At 36.4% G+C, this 15,291-nt stretch overlaps 1 protein-coding gene across 5 annotated transcripts in view; it reads right to left on the reverse strand.

The window, feature by feature from the left end:
- Positions 1 to 15,291, reverse strand: part of LOC101895891 (PAN2-PAN3 deadenylation complex subunit PAN3) — a 96,515-nt gene that overhangs the window by 72,702 nt on the left and 8,522 nt on the right. For 3 of the 5 annotated variants that reach the window (XM_059127535.1, XM_005180300.4, XM_059127536.1), the window contains exons 2-3: positions 11,876 to 12,183; positions 5,705 to 7,881 (exon numbers count right to left, since the gene is read on the reverse strand). In XM_059127535.1, the coding sequence (XP_058983518.1) occupies positions 5,705 to 5,738 (34 nt within the window). In that variant the 5' untranslated portion in view covers positions 5,739 to 7,881; positions 11,876 to 12,183. Of the gene's footprint in view, positions 1 to 5,704; positions 7,882 to 11,854; positions 12,184 to 15,291 lie in introns of all 5 variants that reach the window. The other 2 variants (XM_059127534.1, XM_059127533.1) reach the window with 2 other exon arrangements.

Genomic DNA, 15,291 nt, shown 5'->3' on the forward strand with positions numbered 1-15,291 from the left:
ATTTCCAAAAACAACGCCTTATAACTTACGCTCCAAGACTGACCCCCGAAAAAAATTTCAATATTCTAGCTTCAGCAGTTTCGCCTGGGTCTTGATTCTCAGTCAGTCAGTCAGTTATTTCACTACTCTTTTATTAGTCAGATTCACAAAACTTCTATGAAAAAAACTATCGATCTCTTTTGGGAAGCATTGAACTTCCATCAGAAGATATTCAGATTTTTTATGAGACTGTTAACATACTTTCTATTGGAGGATCAGCAGATCTTCTGGAAGATTCACTGCTATTCTAGAATATGCACAGATATTATGGAATATCCACACGTCATTTATAGATAGGAGGTCGTAAATAGTTATTCTTTTGATATAAGGTCTATAAAGAGAAGGCTTTCTATAGATAAATCCTTAATTCTAAACATGTACAGATTGGTTACACTTCGGGTATTTCGCACACACAAATACGATTAAACAACTTACACAATATGTACTTCATACATGTCTGATACTGCCTTCGTTTCCTACCCATTGAAGACAGAAACAAAACACTTATATGAATCTATGAAAAGAAAGCATCGATCTTCTTTGGGGAGATCTATATCTTCTCTTAGAAAAAGCCTATATATCGTCGGTGAGTACATCTTCCATCAGAAGATATTCAGATTTTTTTTTACGTGGAGGTAAACATATGTTCTAAGATTCATAGCTCTTGTAGAAGATCCACAGATATTATAGAATATTCATACGGCATTTATTGATAGAAGGTTGCTCGAAGTTATTCTTTAGATATATATGGTCTATAAAGAGAAGATCTTCTGTAGAAAAAATATCTTCAACATGTCTTCCATGACACGATCTTAAGGACCTTAACAGGTTCTCTGTGGATAAACATTTTTTTCTACATATGAAATATTTGCCACAGCTATTCGGCAGGGGATCTTCCATATAATTTAAATTAAAAGAAGATTCTGAAGAGAAAATATACCCTTCAAGGGAAAATATACCTTAAACAGTTTTTCCAGAGACCTTAGGCATTCTACAAATCTTTCACATATATGAAGTACTTTTAAAATTCTTATTCTTCCATAAATATTTAATTCGAAGCTTGTACAGATTGCTTACACTTCGGGTATCTCGCACACATAAATAGAATCAAACAAATTATACAATATTTACTTCATACATGTATGAACACCGTTTTCTCTTCCTCAAGAAAGCAGAAATAAAAAAAATAATTCCATTTCCATGAAATTGTCTTAAATCACTTATTTTGTGCCAATTAACCTTCTAAGTATGTAATTTATGTCTGCATAATTCCCATTTCTTAAAAATTTCTCAAGAAATTTCCACACTTCTGCAAAGAAAGGTGTGTGTGTGTTTGCACGACCTGTTGCTGACATCTGCAAAATGACAGCAACACGGAAAATAACACTGGGATACATAGACAACATTTATACATTTTATATAAATACGTAGTTATATATATATTCATAAATATTACATTGAAACTGATTTAGGACAAGATATAATTGATGTATGCCGGCTTGTGTATATACACAACCAAATAACTGAGGAACGTTGAATGTTGCCCAAAGAAGAGCGACATTTTATGCTCCCATTCTATCTTTTCTTTGCAGACACTGTTCTCCTTTAAAAAGAAAATAGAGGCTAAATAAAGGTTAATGTGGCATTTCTATTCAAGTTCGTGCAATGGCATAGCTATACGAACAAAATAAGCCAAAGTAATATATAGGAAATCAGTTAGCACCAGGGCACGTTCGATTACAGAGTACGGAGAAAATAAAAATATTTAATTTCTAGTTATCTATGAAAATGGAATCGTTGACATTAGCAGATATTGCCATACATATTATATAAAAAATAATGCAAAGTCTTGAACCTGTCCCAACTAGCAACACCATCCAAAACGTTTAAAAATATTTTATCAACATTTGATATTAGATGGAAACAATTTTTTTGGAGCTACTCATTATAAACTCAAATGATAATAAAGTCGGTGAGAAATGTCGTTGAAAATATAGAATTCATATAAGTACTACAGCAAAAATAATCTGCTGGAGCTTATTTTTTTAATAGAAATTCAAAGGTTTCCTTTATTTAGATGTTAATGTGTCAGTAATAAAGTGGAACGAACAATGAGATTTCTAACCCTAATGTATTCCAATAAGGACCCCATTGGCAAAAGCTGGGGCTAAGGTAATAAAGTGGAACTATTGGACGATAATCTGCTCTCAAGCCTGGAAGATTGCCTTAGATAAAAACATTTTCCATGCAAAATTTAGATAGAATTCGAAGTCATGTGACTATAGCACGTCTTTTTGTAGAAAAACCACAGAAGAAAGGAAATAATCTTGAGACACAGTTCCTTACATTGTCATTCTGAGACCTTAACAAACATGGGATCTTCAGGGACCGAACAAACGACCAACGTATGACTGGGCAAGCAATAAACAATAACAAGAAGCTAAGTTCGGCCGAAGTTTTAGTACCCTCCACAATTTGCAAAGAATTTAAAGAATTTCAAAAAAAAAAAAAATCCAAAAATTACCACTTAAAAAAATGGGGGACTATACAAAGACATGGTCCTGCACGGACACAATTTTCTGTCATAGGTTGTAGTACTCATTACGAACTTTAAATAAGAAATTTTTTCAGGTAAATAATGTTGCTGAAATCATCAAATACCGAATATCGGGAGGTTCCGTTATATGGGGGCTATACGAAGACATGGACCTGCATACAAAAATATTAGCCATAAGCTGTAGTAACCCATTATGAACTTTAAATATGAAATTTGGTATAATTCCGGTAAGTAATGTTGCTAAAATCATGAAAATACCGAATATCGGGAGGTACCATTAGATGAAAGCGAAAACGTGGACCGACATGGCTCATTTACGAACTTAATTTGCCTATTGATAAACTATGCATGTATGTAAAATTTTAGGTTTCTATCTCAATTCGTTCGAAAGATAGCGTGATTACAGAAAGACGGATAAACAGACAGACACCTGGACATCGCTAGATCGTCTTAGAATTTTACGCTGATCCAGAAGATATATACTTTGTGGGTCTATTGTGAATATTTCGAGGAGTAACAACCAGAATGACAAAGCTAATATACCCTCCATAGAATGGTGGAGGGTATAAAAAATAATATAAAACAGCTAAATAAGGAGAAATGGTATTTTGAAACTGAGAAGTTCCTTCCAACCTTACGAAAACAGTCTGACCCCCCTTCCCATGCGAATAATAGTTTCTACAGCAAAAGAAATATATAGAAATAGAAATACAAAATATAAATAAATTCGTTTTCAGTTTCACACCAATCTGTTATACTGAGAATTATAACTGTTATACAGTGCGTTGATAAATTATGCGATTTGGATCTTCGCCAGTTAAATTCGTTTTTATATTCACGCACATGATTTTATAAAGTACCTTAAAGACCTTCCATGTTTATCTGAAAGACCTCAGGGACCTTCTATGTTTTTTTGTACTCTTAGTTAATGCTGAAGACTTCAAAAGTCGTCTCTGTTAACGTATATGACCTTAGAGGTGTTCAATCTTTCTAAAGAGTACTAAAGAGGTATTTATGTTTCTATAGGACACCTTTAAGCTCTGGTAACTTGGTATAGAAAACCTTAAATATTTTGTAAGTTTCTCTAGAAAACTACCGTGTATCAATAGTTAACCGCCTTTTATGTATCTTTACTGCCTTCTATGATTTATAAAATATCTTTAAGGTTTATTGAAACAAAGAAAGTTTTGAGGAAGAAACGAAGAAGGCCTCTTAAGCTTAATAAAGAATTATTTAAGGCTTTTTAAGACATCTCGATTTTCTCTTGTACAGCAACTAGCTATTTTAAAATATAATATATAGCAAAGTTCGTCGGCAGAACTAGATTCTATATGATTCTGTGGAAACAAATTTTTCAGGGAGACAGGGTCTCAATATAGTTCTCTGTTCTATGTGTACCTCTTTCGGTCGTCTGGTCTGGCTTTGGTCTACTATCCTCCTCGAAAAGGTATGGGATATTTTTAAGGATAAGTTATGAAGTATAAGTCGTTTTGCCGACAGGTATATACAATTTGTGGGGAGGGTATTTCAAGGATTAGACCAATATTGTCCTGACCCAACACAGATAAAAGATTAGCATTTGCAACCATCTCTTGCATAATTAGCACCGGCTACGCGACCCACAGTTTTTTAACTTAGTAGCTTTTACAAGTTCCCGACCTTCGGCATCCAAGCAAATACCTTAATTTTAATATGAAAATTGATTTCCCTGAGAATTGAAAAACAAATGTCTCTAAAACCAACAAGTAAAAAAACATTAAGTTCGGCCGGGCCAAACTTTTAATACCCTCCACCTTAGGGTAAAAGAAACATTAGAAGAAATGTGGCAAAAACCATAAAAATTCCGAATATCGGGAGGTACCGTTATATGGGGGCTATACCAAATCATGGGCCCATACATGCAATATTTCGCCACCGGAGCTGGAAACCATTATGACCCACATATACCAATTTTTAGACAAATCCGTGAAAAAATGTGGCAAAAAAAAAATAAAATACCGAATATCGGGAGGTACCTTTATATGGGGGCTATACCACAACGTGGACCTATACATGCAATGTTTTGCCACACGCTCAGGGACCCGTTATGACCTACAAATACCAACTTTCAGACAAATCCGTGAAAAAATGTGGCATAAATCATCAAAATACCGAATATCGGAAGGTACCGTTATATGGGGACTATACCAGAACGTGGACCGATATATCTCATTTTCAATACCAACCATCCTAGACACAATGCAAATAGCTCTGCTAAATTTTGGCCCTCTACGTCAAATAATGTGGGCTGTATTGTGATTTCAACAGACAGACAGACGGACAGACAGACAGACGGACATCGTTAAATCGACTTAGAATTTTATGCTGATTATGAATATATATACTTTATGGGGTCTAAGACGAATATTTACGGATGTTACAAACGGAATGACAAAGTTAATATACCCTCCTTTCCAAGGTGGAGGGTATAAAAAGATATTGACATTTTATACAAATGTCCCAATATAGGCCCAATTTCGACTTTTTGAGGACCTTTCCAAAAGTTGCTCTACGAAAATATGGATTTTTTTTGTATACGGAACCGGTAAGAATTACCCCTCATATGCCCATTTATTGAATTTGTATTTTCATAAGCCTTCATATGATATCCATATTGATAAGTCGGTTCGCTGGAGCCGGTACCCGGGCCTTTCCAAAATATCCCATAATCAGCTTAAAAATATCTTCATAAAAATTTAAGGACAATCCGAGCATACCTTAGGAGTTCACAAACGCCGATGATTTCAACAGACGTAGGGGCATCGTTAAATTGGCTTAAAATTTTGGTGATCACCATTATATACGTATATCTTATGAGGTCTTTTGCGAGTATTTCGATAATTTGCAAAGGGAATGATAATCTTAATATACCCTCCATTACTCTGTGTCATGAAGGGTATCAAAACAATTGCAATTAGTTTCAATAGAATTGTTACTGAATTCCTTAAGTTTGCGATTTTATTTTTCTATGATGATGATCACGTCACACACACACTCACGTATGTATGTAAACACCGATACACATACACCTATAAAAATATATATTAAACATCTGCTTTTGGGACTTACCTGCCGGGAAGAAATTGTTTAAGAACGTTGACATTTTTCAAGTAGCACTTGTTTTGTTTTATTATTATTTCGTCGTTTTGTCTTTTGGCGAATCTTCTTCTTGTTCTTGTTGTTCTCTTCGTCGTCGTCTTCGTTTTCTTGTTGCTGTTGTTTTTTGTATTAATATATACTAGGTAGGTATTTTGTTTTTCTTTTCTTTATATTCCTGTTTTTTGCTACATTCGTTTCGGTTATGGTTTATTTTCTTTGCTTTGCTTTTCTTTTATTATCTGTCTGCACACAAATTGTGGTTGTGGAGGGGGTGAGGGGGAAAGAACGGCGGGGAGAGTTTACAGTCTTTGCCGGTTGGTTTACTTGATGTTCGTTAGTTCATTCGTTCGCTGTCTGCCTGCCTGAGTGGATGTGTGTGTTTGATTTGTTTCGTTTTTTTTTTCTTTCTTTATTTCTTTCTCTTTTGTTTGTTGTTTGTTGTTTTTGCTTTTTGTTTTGAGGTTTCTTTAGAAAACTGTTGCAATTGCTGCAGATGTTATTATTGCTGATGTTGGCCGGCCGCCGTTGATGATGCTGCCGTTGGCAAGACAGATGATGATAATGGGGATAATAATGATGGGTGCTGCTGGTGGCCAAGTGAAGTGCATTTAGTTGCCGCGTTTGTTGCGCTTTGTTTATGTTTGTTGGCTGGCTAGGCTGGGCTGGATGGATGGCTGCTGGCTGTTGAATTTCTTTACGGTCCGTTGATTTCGAGCTACTTGCGATTGTTGCTGATGCTGCTGCTAGTGGTGGTGGTGATGGTACTGCTGCTTTGTTATTGTCGAGTATTAAAACGTGCAAATCGCATGGAAAACTCTGCACATCATCAGGCCGAGGAGGCTCTTGTTACTGTTTGTTGTCGGCTAAAGTGAGTGTGACTGGTGGCTGGTTGATGCACTGCACTAGTCGTCGAATCCATCAACAACAATAACAACTCATCTTAATATCGGAAAACGATAACACCCGACGACTCTGACACAACAAAAGTGATTGGTGTGTACTCATTAAGCAGAGGAGGCGACAAACGTGTCTCGGAGGGATTTGAAGAGGTTTGCCAACTGATAGCTGATATGACAATAATCGCAGCAATGGTTTCTTACTTTTATTGCACCCGATTATGATGATGAAGATGGCGGCGATGTTGCTGTCAACACTGCTGGCTGTCTGTCTTTATGGTTGGGGGGTTTGCTCTACTATCTCTCTTCTGATGGTTAGATTGTTGTGCCTTCACTTATTCACACTCACACTAAAGACATGTCAAATCAAAGTGTACTCCGACATTGACTTCTGTTAACCAACCACATCAACAACAACAAATGGGGGGCATGTCACTGTTATTGTTGTTTTGTTTATATTCAATTCTTGTTCTCCTTTCGCGCTCTCTCTCTCGACAAAATGTTTGGATGGTTGGATCTGGATTTGAAGAACAATAACAATTGGAGCCACCACACAAGAAAAGCAAAACGAAGGGCAGTAGCAAAAAGAGAGGTAGGACGGGAGAGTTGGAGAGTAAAGGGAAAATCTATATGTATTGTGTGGAGTATGGAGGAAAACAAAAACAAAAAAAGAAAGTTATATAGAGGTCGAAACAGATGTTTGCTCTGCTCTGCTGTGTTGGGGGCAATTTCTCTGTGTGGTTGTTGTTGCTGCTGCTGCTTCTGTTTTATTTTTGTATGTCAATACTTTTGGTTCGTCACATTTACGGCTACATTGAAGCTGCTGGCAATGTCGTGACACAAACACACATCGATGAACGAACGGTGTAGAAAGAAGGGAATTCCCAAGGAGTATAAAAACAAAACTGGTTCTCTGTTCTCTTCTTGAAATCTCTGAGGCAAATCTGTTTTTTTCACATAATTACCTATCTCTCACAAACACTCTCTTTTTTCACCCATTTATCACAACACTTAACAACACTCTTGTCTAGATGGCGCTCGTACACAGGAAAACATATATATTTTTTTGTGGGAGGAGGAATTATTTGGTTTTTTTAGTTAGGTTTTGTTTCTAATTTTCGTAACACTCATTTTTTTCCTTTTATTATTTTTATTTGTTATTTTTTTTTTTTGTTTTTGGTTAATGGAAATTCGTTTCGGTGATTGTTTTCAGCTGCAATTGGTCAGATGGTGGAAGATGTAAACATAGAGCTGCAAAGAAAAAGGATAAAATGTTGTGTTAAAAGGTGTTGGATATGAAAGAGAGAGAGAGAGATTAACAATACGGACTAGAGTTGCCATAACTAAATGAAATAAGTGAACATTTTGAAACAGTGAGCAAAGACTAAAAGACTAGACAAAATGAATTTTGAGCAATAGGTTTGTGTCTACAATAGATAGAGTAACAAATCATGACAAATACAGAATCGAGTGACAAATTAAAGTTTGGAAAATCCAAAACTGTGGTTTCAAAATTCTATTCCACTGACCTTTCCAAAAATTTGAATATTTAAGTATGTTGTTATGATATCATAAAAGAAATATTTTTACAGGGTTGCCATATTTTGACTCTGTCTTGTCCTATCTTTATACCTCTATGCTTTTGCTGTGAATCAAATTGAAATACATATAGAACTGATGAAACCAATTACAAAAGACAGTCTAAACGGACTCTATGAGACCCTACACCATTATACATATTTAGTAAAGCTATCTGTAGCAAATAACATTTAATATTGAAACTTTGGGAGTTAAGCTTGCGTGATTGCATGTTACGTTTTTAATTGAAATCAGACGGAATTAACATATGGAAGTTATATAAAATTCCACTAAATTTTATAGCTGTATTTCTATAGTGTGTGTGACCTCTCTTACAAAATATGATTGCATTATGGGTGCATGTTATGACTTAGAGAAGGCTTAAATTTATATCGGATGAAGAGATGAAAAAAGAGCAACCAACTTCAGACTGCTGTCATTTCTAAGCCACTCGTCCGACAGCTGTTAAAATTATTCCAGTGACAGCTCATTATATTGTTTCCAAGTGTACAAAAGCATTTTGGTGAGAATTTTCCAGAAAAAAGTAATTCGTAATGGAATTTAAGCCTGATAGTGTGATTTCTTTATATTTGGCTGAAAAACCACAAATGGCTATCGTTAGACCATTTAAATGTGAACAAATCTTTTGTGTCTCGTACCATCGCTCGTTACCGTGATACTGGTAGCGTAGCCCGACGTCATGGGAGTGGACGGAAGAAAACACAACATCAGCAGCAATGGTTCGAAAAGTAAAGAAGCGACTTGATCGAAACCCGCGTCGCAGTGGCCGAAAAATGGCTCGTAAGCTGAACATATCGCAATATTCCATTCGGCAAATATTGAAAAAATGAGCCCATTCCAAATTCCAAAAAGTGCAAGAACTTACACCGTAACAGAAAAAAATAGACTCAAAAGGGCTAAAAAGTTACTTCGCTCGGCCGAAAGTGGTGAACTGCCGAATTTGGTTTTCTCCGCTCCGATGAGAATACATTCGTTGTTCAGCAGTTTGTAAACAAACAAAATGATCGTGTTTACTTGGCAAAGGGGTCACTGAAAATGTACACCTTCGGTTGGCCACCAGAACTCAAGCACCGGCCATGGTGATGGTGTGGGTCGCCATAACAACCGAAGGCCGCTCTCTCTCTCTCTGTTAATCGACCGTGTCATCATAATAAATGCCGAATATTATCGCGAAAATATTCTGGAGGGCGTATTAAAGCCTTGGCCACGCTAACATTTTGGCCGCAGACCTTGGACATTCCAACAGGACTCAGCACCATCGCACTCAGCACGCGACACCCAAGAATTGTTACAAAATGAGGTTCCTCGCTTCATTTCCAGCGCACAATGGCCACCAAAATATCCGGATATCAGTCCGTTGGACTCTTTGGTCTGGAGTATTTTAGAAAGCAAGGTTGGCACTAAAAAATAACAATGTGTCGATCACATCTAGCAAGCGTTTCGCCGGGAATGGGCTAAAATACAGCAGAGCAACATTCGGGCAGCGTGTGACGGTTTCATTGACTGTTTGAAGGTCATAATTCATGGCAAAGGTGACCAATTCGAATAAATCTAAACTCATTCTAAAATCTGATTCTATTTCTATTTCCGACATTTTAAGCTTTCATTCAATAAAATTAAAAAAAAAAAAAATGTAAAAATGTTGGCGTTTGACTTTATTCGTTTTTTTATCTAATTTCTGGTTGATAGAAATATTTAGATACAGCAAGTTGTAAAGAATCGCTGACATGTTTCGCAAGTTATGACAGATAAAAGTATAAAACGTTGTGAACCTTTGTGGATGAGGCTAGTTGGTTGCTTATTTTGCTTTTTTTGATCGTTTTGTGTTTCAAAATCTTAAAACCTATGCGGAGGAGGTACCACCAGGAGTGCGCCGATATATTCCATCATCACAACAGATCTTGAGTGAGTAGAAATAATGGGATGTACAAAATTTGAAGAGAAGCGGATGCTTATTACGAATTTTATGATGGTTTTGGTTACGCAAAATTGTTACTCTTTGTGTGGGGTGTACCAGAAGAAATGGTCCGATCTCTACCATCTCCATAAAATATATTGTGCTGATGAAAATATTGAGATGTGCCAAGTCTCAATGAAATCGGATGTTCTTGTTATTGTAGAAATAATGGGATGTGTGAAATATGAAGAGAACCGGAAGCTTATTTCGGATTTTATGCTCGTTTTGGTTATTCAAAATTTTGACCTTTGTGGGGGCAGTCTTTGTAACAGATCTTGTGCTGGTAGAAATATAATATATGTGCCAAGTCTGAATGGAATCGGATGTTAATTTCGCGTTTTATGAGCTTCATGGATATTCAAAATGTTGACCCTTTGTGGGGGAGGTACAAGAAGAAGTGGATCGATATATTCCAACTTCACACCAAACCTAGGGTCAATAAAAATATTGTGATGTGTGTAATTTGTGGATATTCGGACTCCTACATCACATTTAATAAGAGTTATAATTTTTTCAAAATTTTGACCCTTTGTGGGGGAGGTGCTTCATGGTGTGGGCCGATATTTTCCATTTTCGCACATGACCTAACACTGATGTAAATATTAGGATTTGCAAAGTTGGAGCAAAATACGATTATCATTTCTTATTATGTGCAGTAAAATATTTTCTTTGAACATTTTCACCTTTCCGGGGGAGGTACCAGAAGGAGTGGACCGATTGCCCATCTCCGAACTCGATCTAAGATTAATAATAATAATACTTGGTACATCGTATTATTATTATATATTTGTACCAAATCGGATACACCCTTCGAGAGTTATCGTGTACACCAACCAGACAGACAGACGAACTCACGGACACCCCTAGATCGACTCCAAATGTCCTTAAAAAAGAGATCTTGGGTCTAAAACAGTTATTTCCATGAGGCACGTTTTGGCCGTATCAAATGATAAATAACATCTCTAGCTACATGGCTAAGGGTATACAAATCAGGTATGACGAATTTGAGTGACTTCCTTGGTTTAGCCCTCATTTTTAGAACTTCATCTCTTAAAAAATTTGTTCTACTAAATTTGCTCCACCACTTCTCGTGATATTTTAAGCTGGCAACTCTAGTAATGTTAAGCAGGACATGTAAGAAACATAACACATAAAACATGTTTGCCAAATAGGACACTGGGGTATAACGGAGAACGAAGAGATGAGACTGAGTAACAAAGGAGACACGGAGAGTAAGAGATACACAAATTATTTCTCTCTGGCAATCTCCCAACTTGTTGTGATAGACATAACATATTGTTGTCATGTTGGTGTTGTTGTTGTGGTTGATTCTATGCAAAATGTTTCCTTGGTATGTTGGAATCATTGTTGGTGTTGTTGTTGTAGCAGACTGACAGACTGACTGAGACCGCCAGTCTATCACAACAAAAACTCGGTTGGATATTTAATAAGGATATACAAATATCTGTCTGTATGTATGTATCACGGTATGTATTAAGGACTAGGAAATTGATGCATGTATTTGTGTGTGTGTATCCATGCATGTATGTTCATGTGTTTGTGTTCACTTGGCATATGTAAATATCCGTCTGACATTTACAAGTAAACGAAGTAAAATAGAAGTAACTTTTCTGCTGTAGATAGATAGGTTACGTATTTTACATATACCTTGTAATTGACTTTACATACATTTTTTTATTATTTGATTTTAAATGTAATTGATGTTGTGGTTGTTGTTGCCTTAGTTCTTGTTGATGTTGATGTTCAATTTCGATGGGTACACTATTTGTTTAAATACGACGACTTTATTTACGAGTTATTTGGTTTGTCATTTGTTTAAAACTTTTTCGTGATTTTTTTGTTACTTATTTGCAATGCGTTTTATGTTGCTGGGACGAAGGATTATTTTTTCTTTTACATTTTTTTTTTGTTTTTTACTTTTTTGATTTTAATCTTTTATTTAAAAAAGTTTAAAAAAATATGCACACATAATGCTGCTGGATAACAAAAAAAGGAGAATTTACAAAAAAAATCGTTATTGGAATTATCAGGAAATTTCAATTCTTTTTTATATATATATATATTTTTTTTTTGTTATTGCTTTTCACATAAACCACAAATCTTTCCTTCGTGGTCTTGAAATAAATGCAAAATATGTTTTGTTTTATTTTTACTGCTGCTATTATTATTGTTGATGTTGTTGTTATTAAAATATTTCAAAACATTTCCTTCAACATGCACATATACAAAATTACAAACATCACTTAATTACATTTGGTCCGTCGGGGCGAATCGGTCATATGCCCATAACGCGCTTGTCGGAGATATGCATTTGTTTCACCGCCACCAACATTCTCCTGTAAGGTATCGAATGAAACTGAAAAAAGAGTTCCTTTGACTTGTGCGTCCAATGAGATTGTTGTGTGTTGAGCTCACTCAACTGGCTGGCTGGCTCTCTATGAAACTTCTTCATCAAAACAGAAGAGAAAAAACAGAAATCAAAATAAAAATTGCAAATAAAATCAAAGCCGAAAGAACATAGGTCAGGGATGGAAAAGCGAGTTACTGCGAGAATGAAAAAGCGAGAAATTTTCAATTTAACCGTGAGAGCTTCTATTTTCAATGGAGAACCGTAGGGTCTTCTGCCTTCAACAGGGGACCGTGAGACCATTTATTTTATATAGAGGGCGGAGATGTGTTTTATTTTCAATAGAGGACCGTGAAGTCTCCCATTTTCAATAGAGGACCGTGAGGTCTTCCATTGTCAATAGAGGTCGTCTATTTTAAAAAGAGAAGGAAAAGGAGGTGTTCCTTCCTCAATAGAGGAGAGTAGGGTCTTCTATCTTCGATAAAGGACCGTGGAGTCTTCTGTCTTCAATAGAGGACCGTGAGGCCTTTTATTTTAAATAGAGGACCGATATGTCTTTTATTTTCAATAGAGGACCATTTGGACTCAAGGGTTATTTGTAATAGAGGAACATCTGGGGTCTTCTATTATAAAAAGAGGACCCTGAAGCCTTCTATTGTCAATAGAGAACCCTTAGGTCTTCTATTGTCAATAGAGAATCCTTAGGGCTTCTATTGTCAATAGAGGACCGCGAATTCTTCAAAATAGCAATAGAGGATCGTGAGATCTTCTATTTTCAAAGGAGGAAAGTGATGTATTCTATCCTAAATAGAGGACTGTGGGCTCTTCTATCTTCCATAGAGGACCGTGAGGTCTTCCATTTTCAATAGAGGAACATTTGGACCCTGAAGTCATCTATTCCCAATAGAGGAGCCTGAGGACTTCTGTTATTAATAGAATACCCTGGGGTCTTCCGTTGTTAATAGAGGAATCTGAGGTCTTCTATTTTAAATAGAGGACCCTTACGTCTTCCATTGTCCTCTACTGTCAATAGAGTACCGTTAGGTCTTGTATAACCAATAGAGGATCGTGAGGTCTTCTTTTCCCAAGAGAGGAAAGTGAGGTATTCTATCCTCAATAGAGGACCGTAGGGACATCTATTTTCAATAGAGAACGTATTGTCTTCTATCTTCAATAAACGACCGTGGCATTTTTTATCTTCAATAGATGACCGTGAGGTCTTTTATTTTCAATTTTTTTTTATAAATAGAGGACCGCAAGGTCTTCTATTTTTAATAGAGGATGGTGAGATCTTATATTTTCAATAGAGAACCATTTGGACCCTGAGGTCTTCTATTGATCAGGACGAGAAGGAAAAGCTCCGAGGAAACTCAAGATCGATCCAGCCTTCAGAGATAGGAAGCAACTCAGACTCGGACTCCGAAAGAAAAAAGTGGTTGAAATTGCCACCAAAGCGGAGGTTGACAAAATGGTAGACGTAGTGAGCCAAATCATTGCGAAGGTTGCCACGAACAAAAATAAATTATACGGGGCGCAAAAGCGTAAACTCAGGATAATAACGAGGATGACTGAGTCTTCAAGGCAGCAAGATTTCCAAAAGACCCAGAGCCCTCACTCCACTTCTTCGGAAGCAGAAAAGGGGATCAGATCTCCAGAGGAGCAGAACGGCGCGAAGATTTCTTCAAAAAAGCTCAGGACAATAAGAAGGAAGATTGAGAGTTCAAAGCTGCAAGATCTTCAAAAGATTCAGAACCCTCCCTCCACTTTTTCGGATGCAGAAAAGAGGACCGGATCCCCTTTTCGAAAACGAAGAGGTTTGCGTGCATGCCTGGTCAGGTACCCAAAATGGTGACGCCAAGGAGCCAAAGGCAGAAAATGAAAGAGAAAGCAGCAAACTATATAAAGATCACCTAAGAACTGTAAAAGACCACATCAATAAGTATATATTGGAACACCTCTGTCAAGCCAGGGATCTAATAAACTTCGTGAACTGCGAAATAAAAATGTGAAACAGAACACATACTCGAAGTCGTTGCCCTTAAAAACAATATTTGGACGCTTAAAGTCCAGTCCGACCAAGACAAAGGGTGTAGCGTTCTATGTCCTTTTTAAAGAGGAGAAGACCAGGAATAGATTGATACGCTGACGATTTCACAACGTAATTATAAGGGGCAAAGTTATTCATATATTACATTTCCCATCTCTGGCAATGACACTTGTCCAGCTATGCTCTCTTACTTTGTTGAATCAACACATACACTCACACTCTTATTCTCGCATTAAAATGAATACACTGCAAATTATATTGGGGAGGATCAGGATGTAAAACATAAGTGCAATTTATGCTACGTCTGGTGTAGATATTGTTTTTGTTTATTTTTGTAAATATGGGTATAGAGCATTGCACAGTGTGGCGAATGTAAAATCGTTTTAAATGATAAAGGAGTTCTATCAGAAAATATTTTTTCAGAAACTTATATCAAATAACAGAAATGGTTGGTAGAATTTAAATCGAATTTGAATAACCCTCTTTTATTGAACTAGTTCTTTTTTATTGTTTATCGATTTGTTTTTTGTCCTTTTGTTCGTGATGGAATTCAAGCGTGATAGTGTGATTTCTTTATATTTGGCTGCAAAACAGCAAGTGGCTATCGTTAGAGCACTCCAGCATTTAAATGTGAATAAATCTTTTGTGTCTCGTACCACGTCAAGGAAGTGGACGGAAAAAACAACAACA

The sequence above is a fragment of the Musca domestica genome, unplaced genomic scaffold, assembly GCF_030504385.1.
Source record: "Musca domestica strain aabys unplaced genomic scaffold, Musca_domestica.polishedcontigs.V.1.1 45, whole genome shotgun sequence".
Taxonomy (NCBI): domain Eukaryota; kingdom Metazoa; phylum Arthropoda; class Insecta; order Diptera; family Muscidae; genus Musca; species Musca domestica.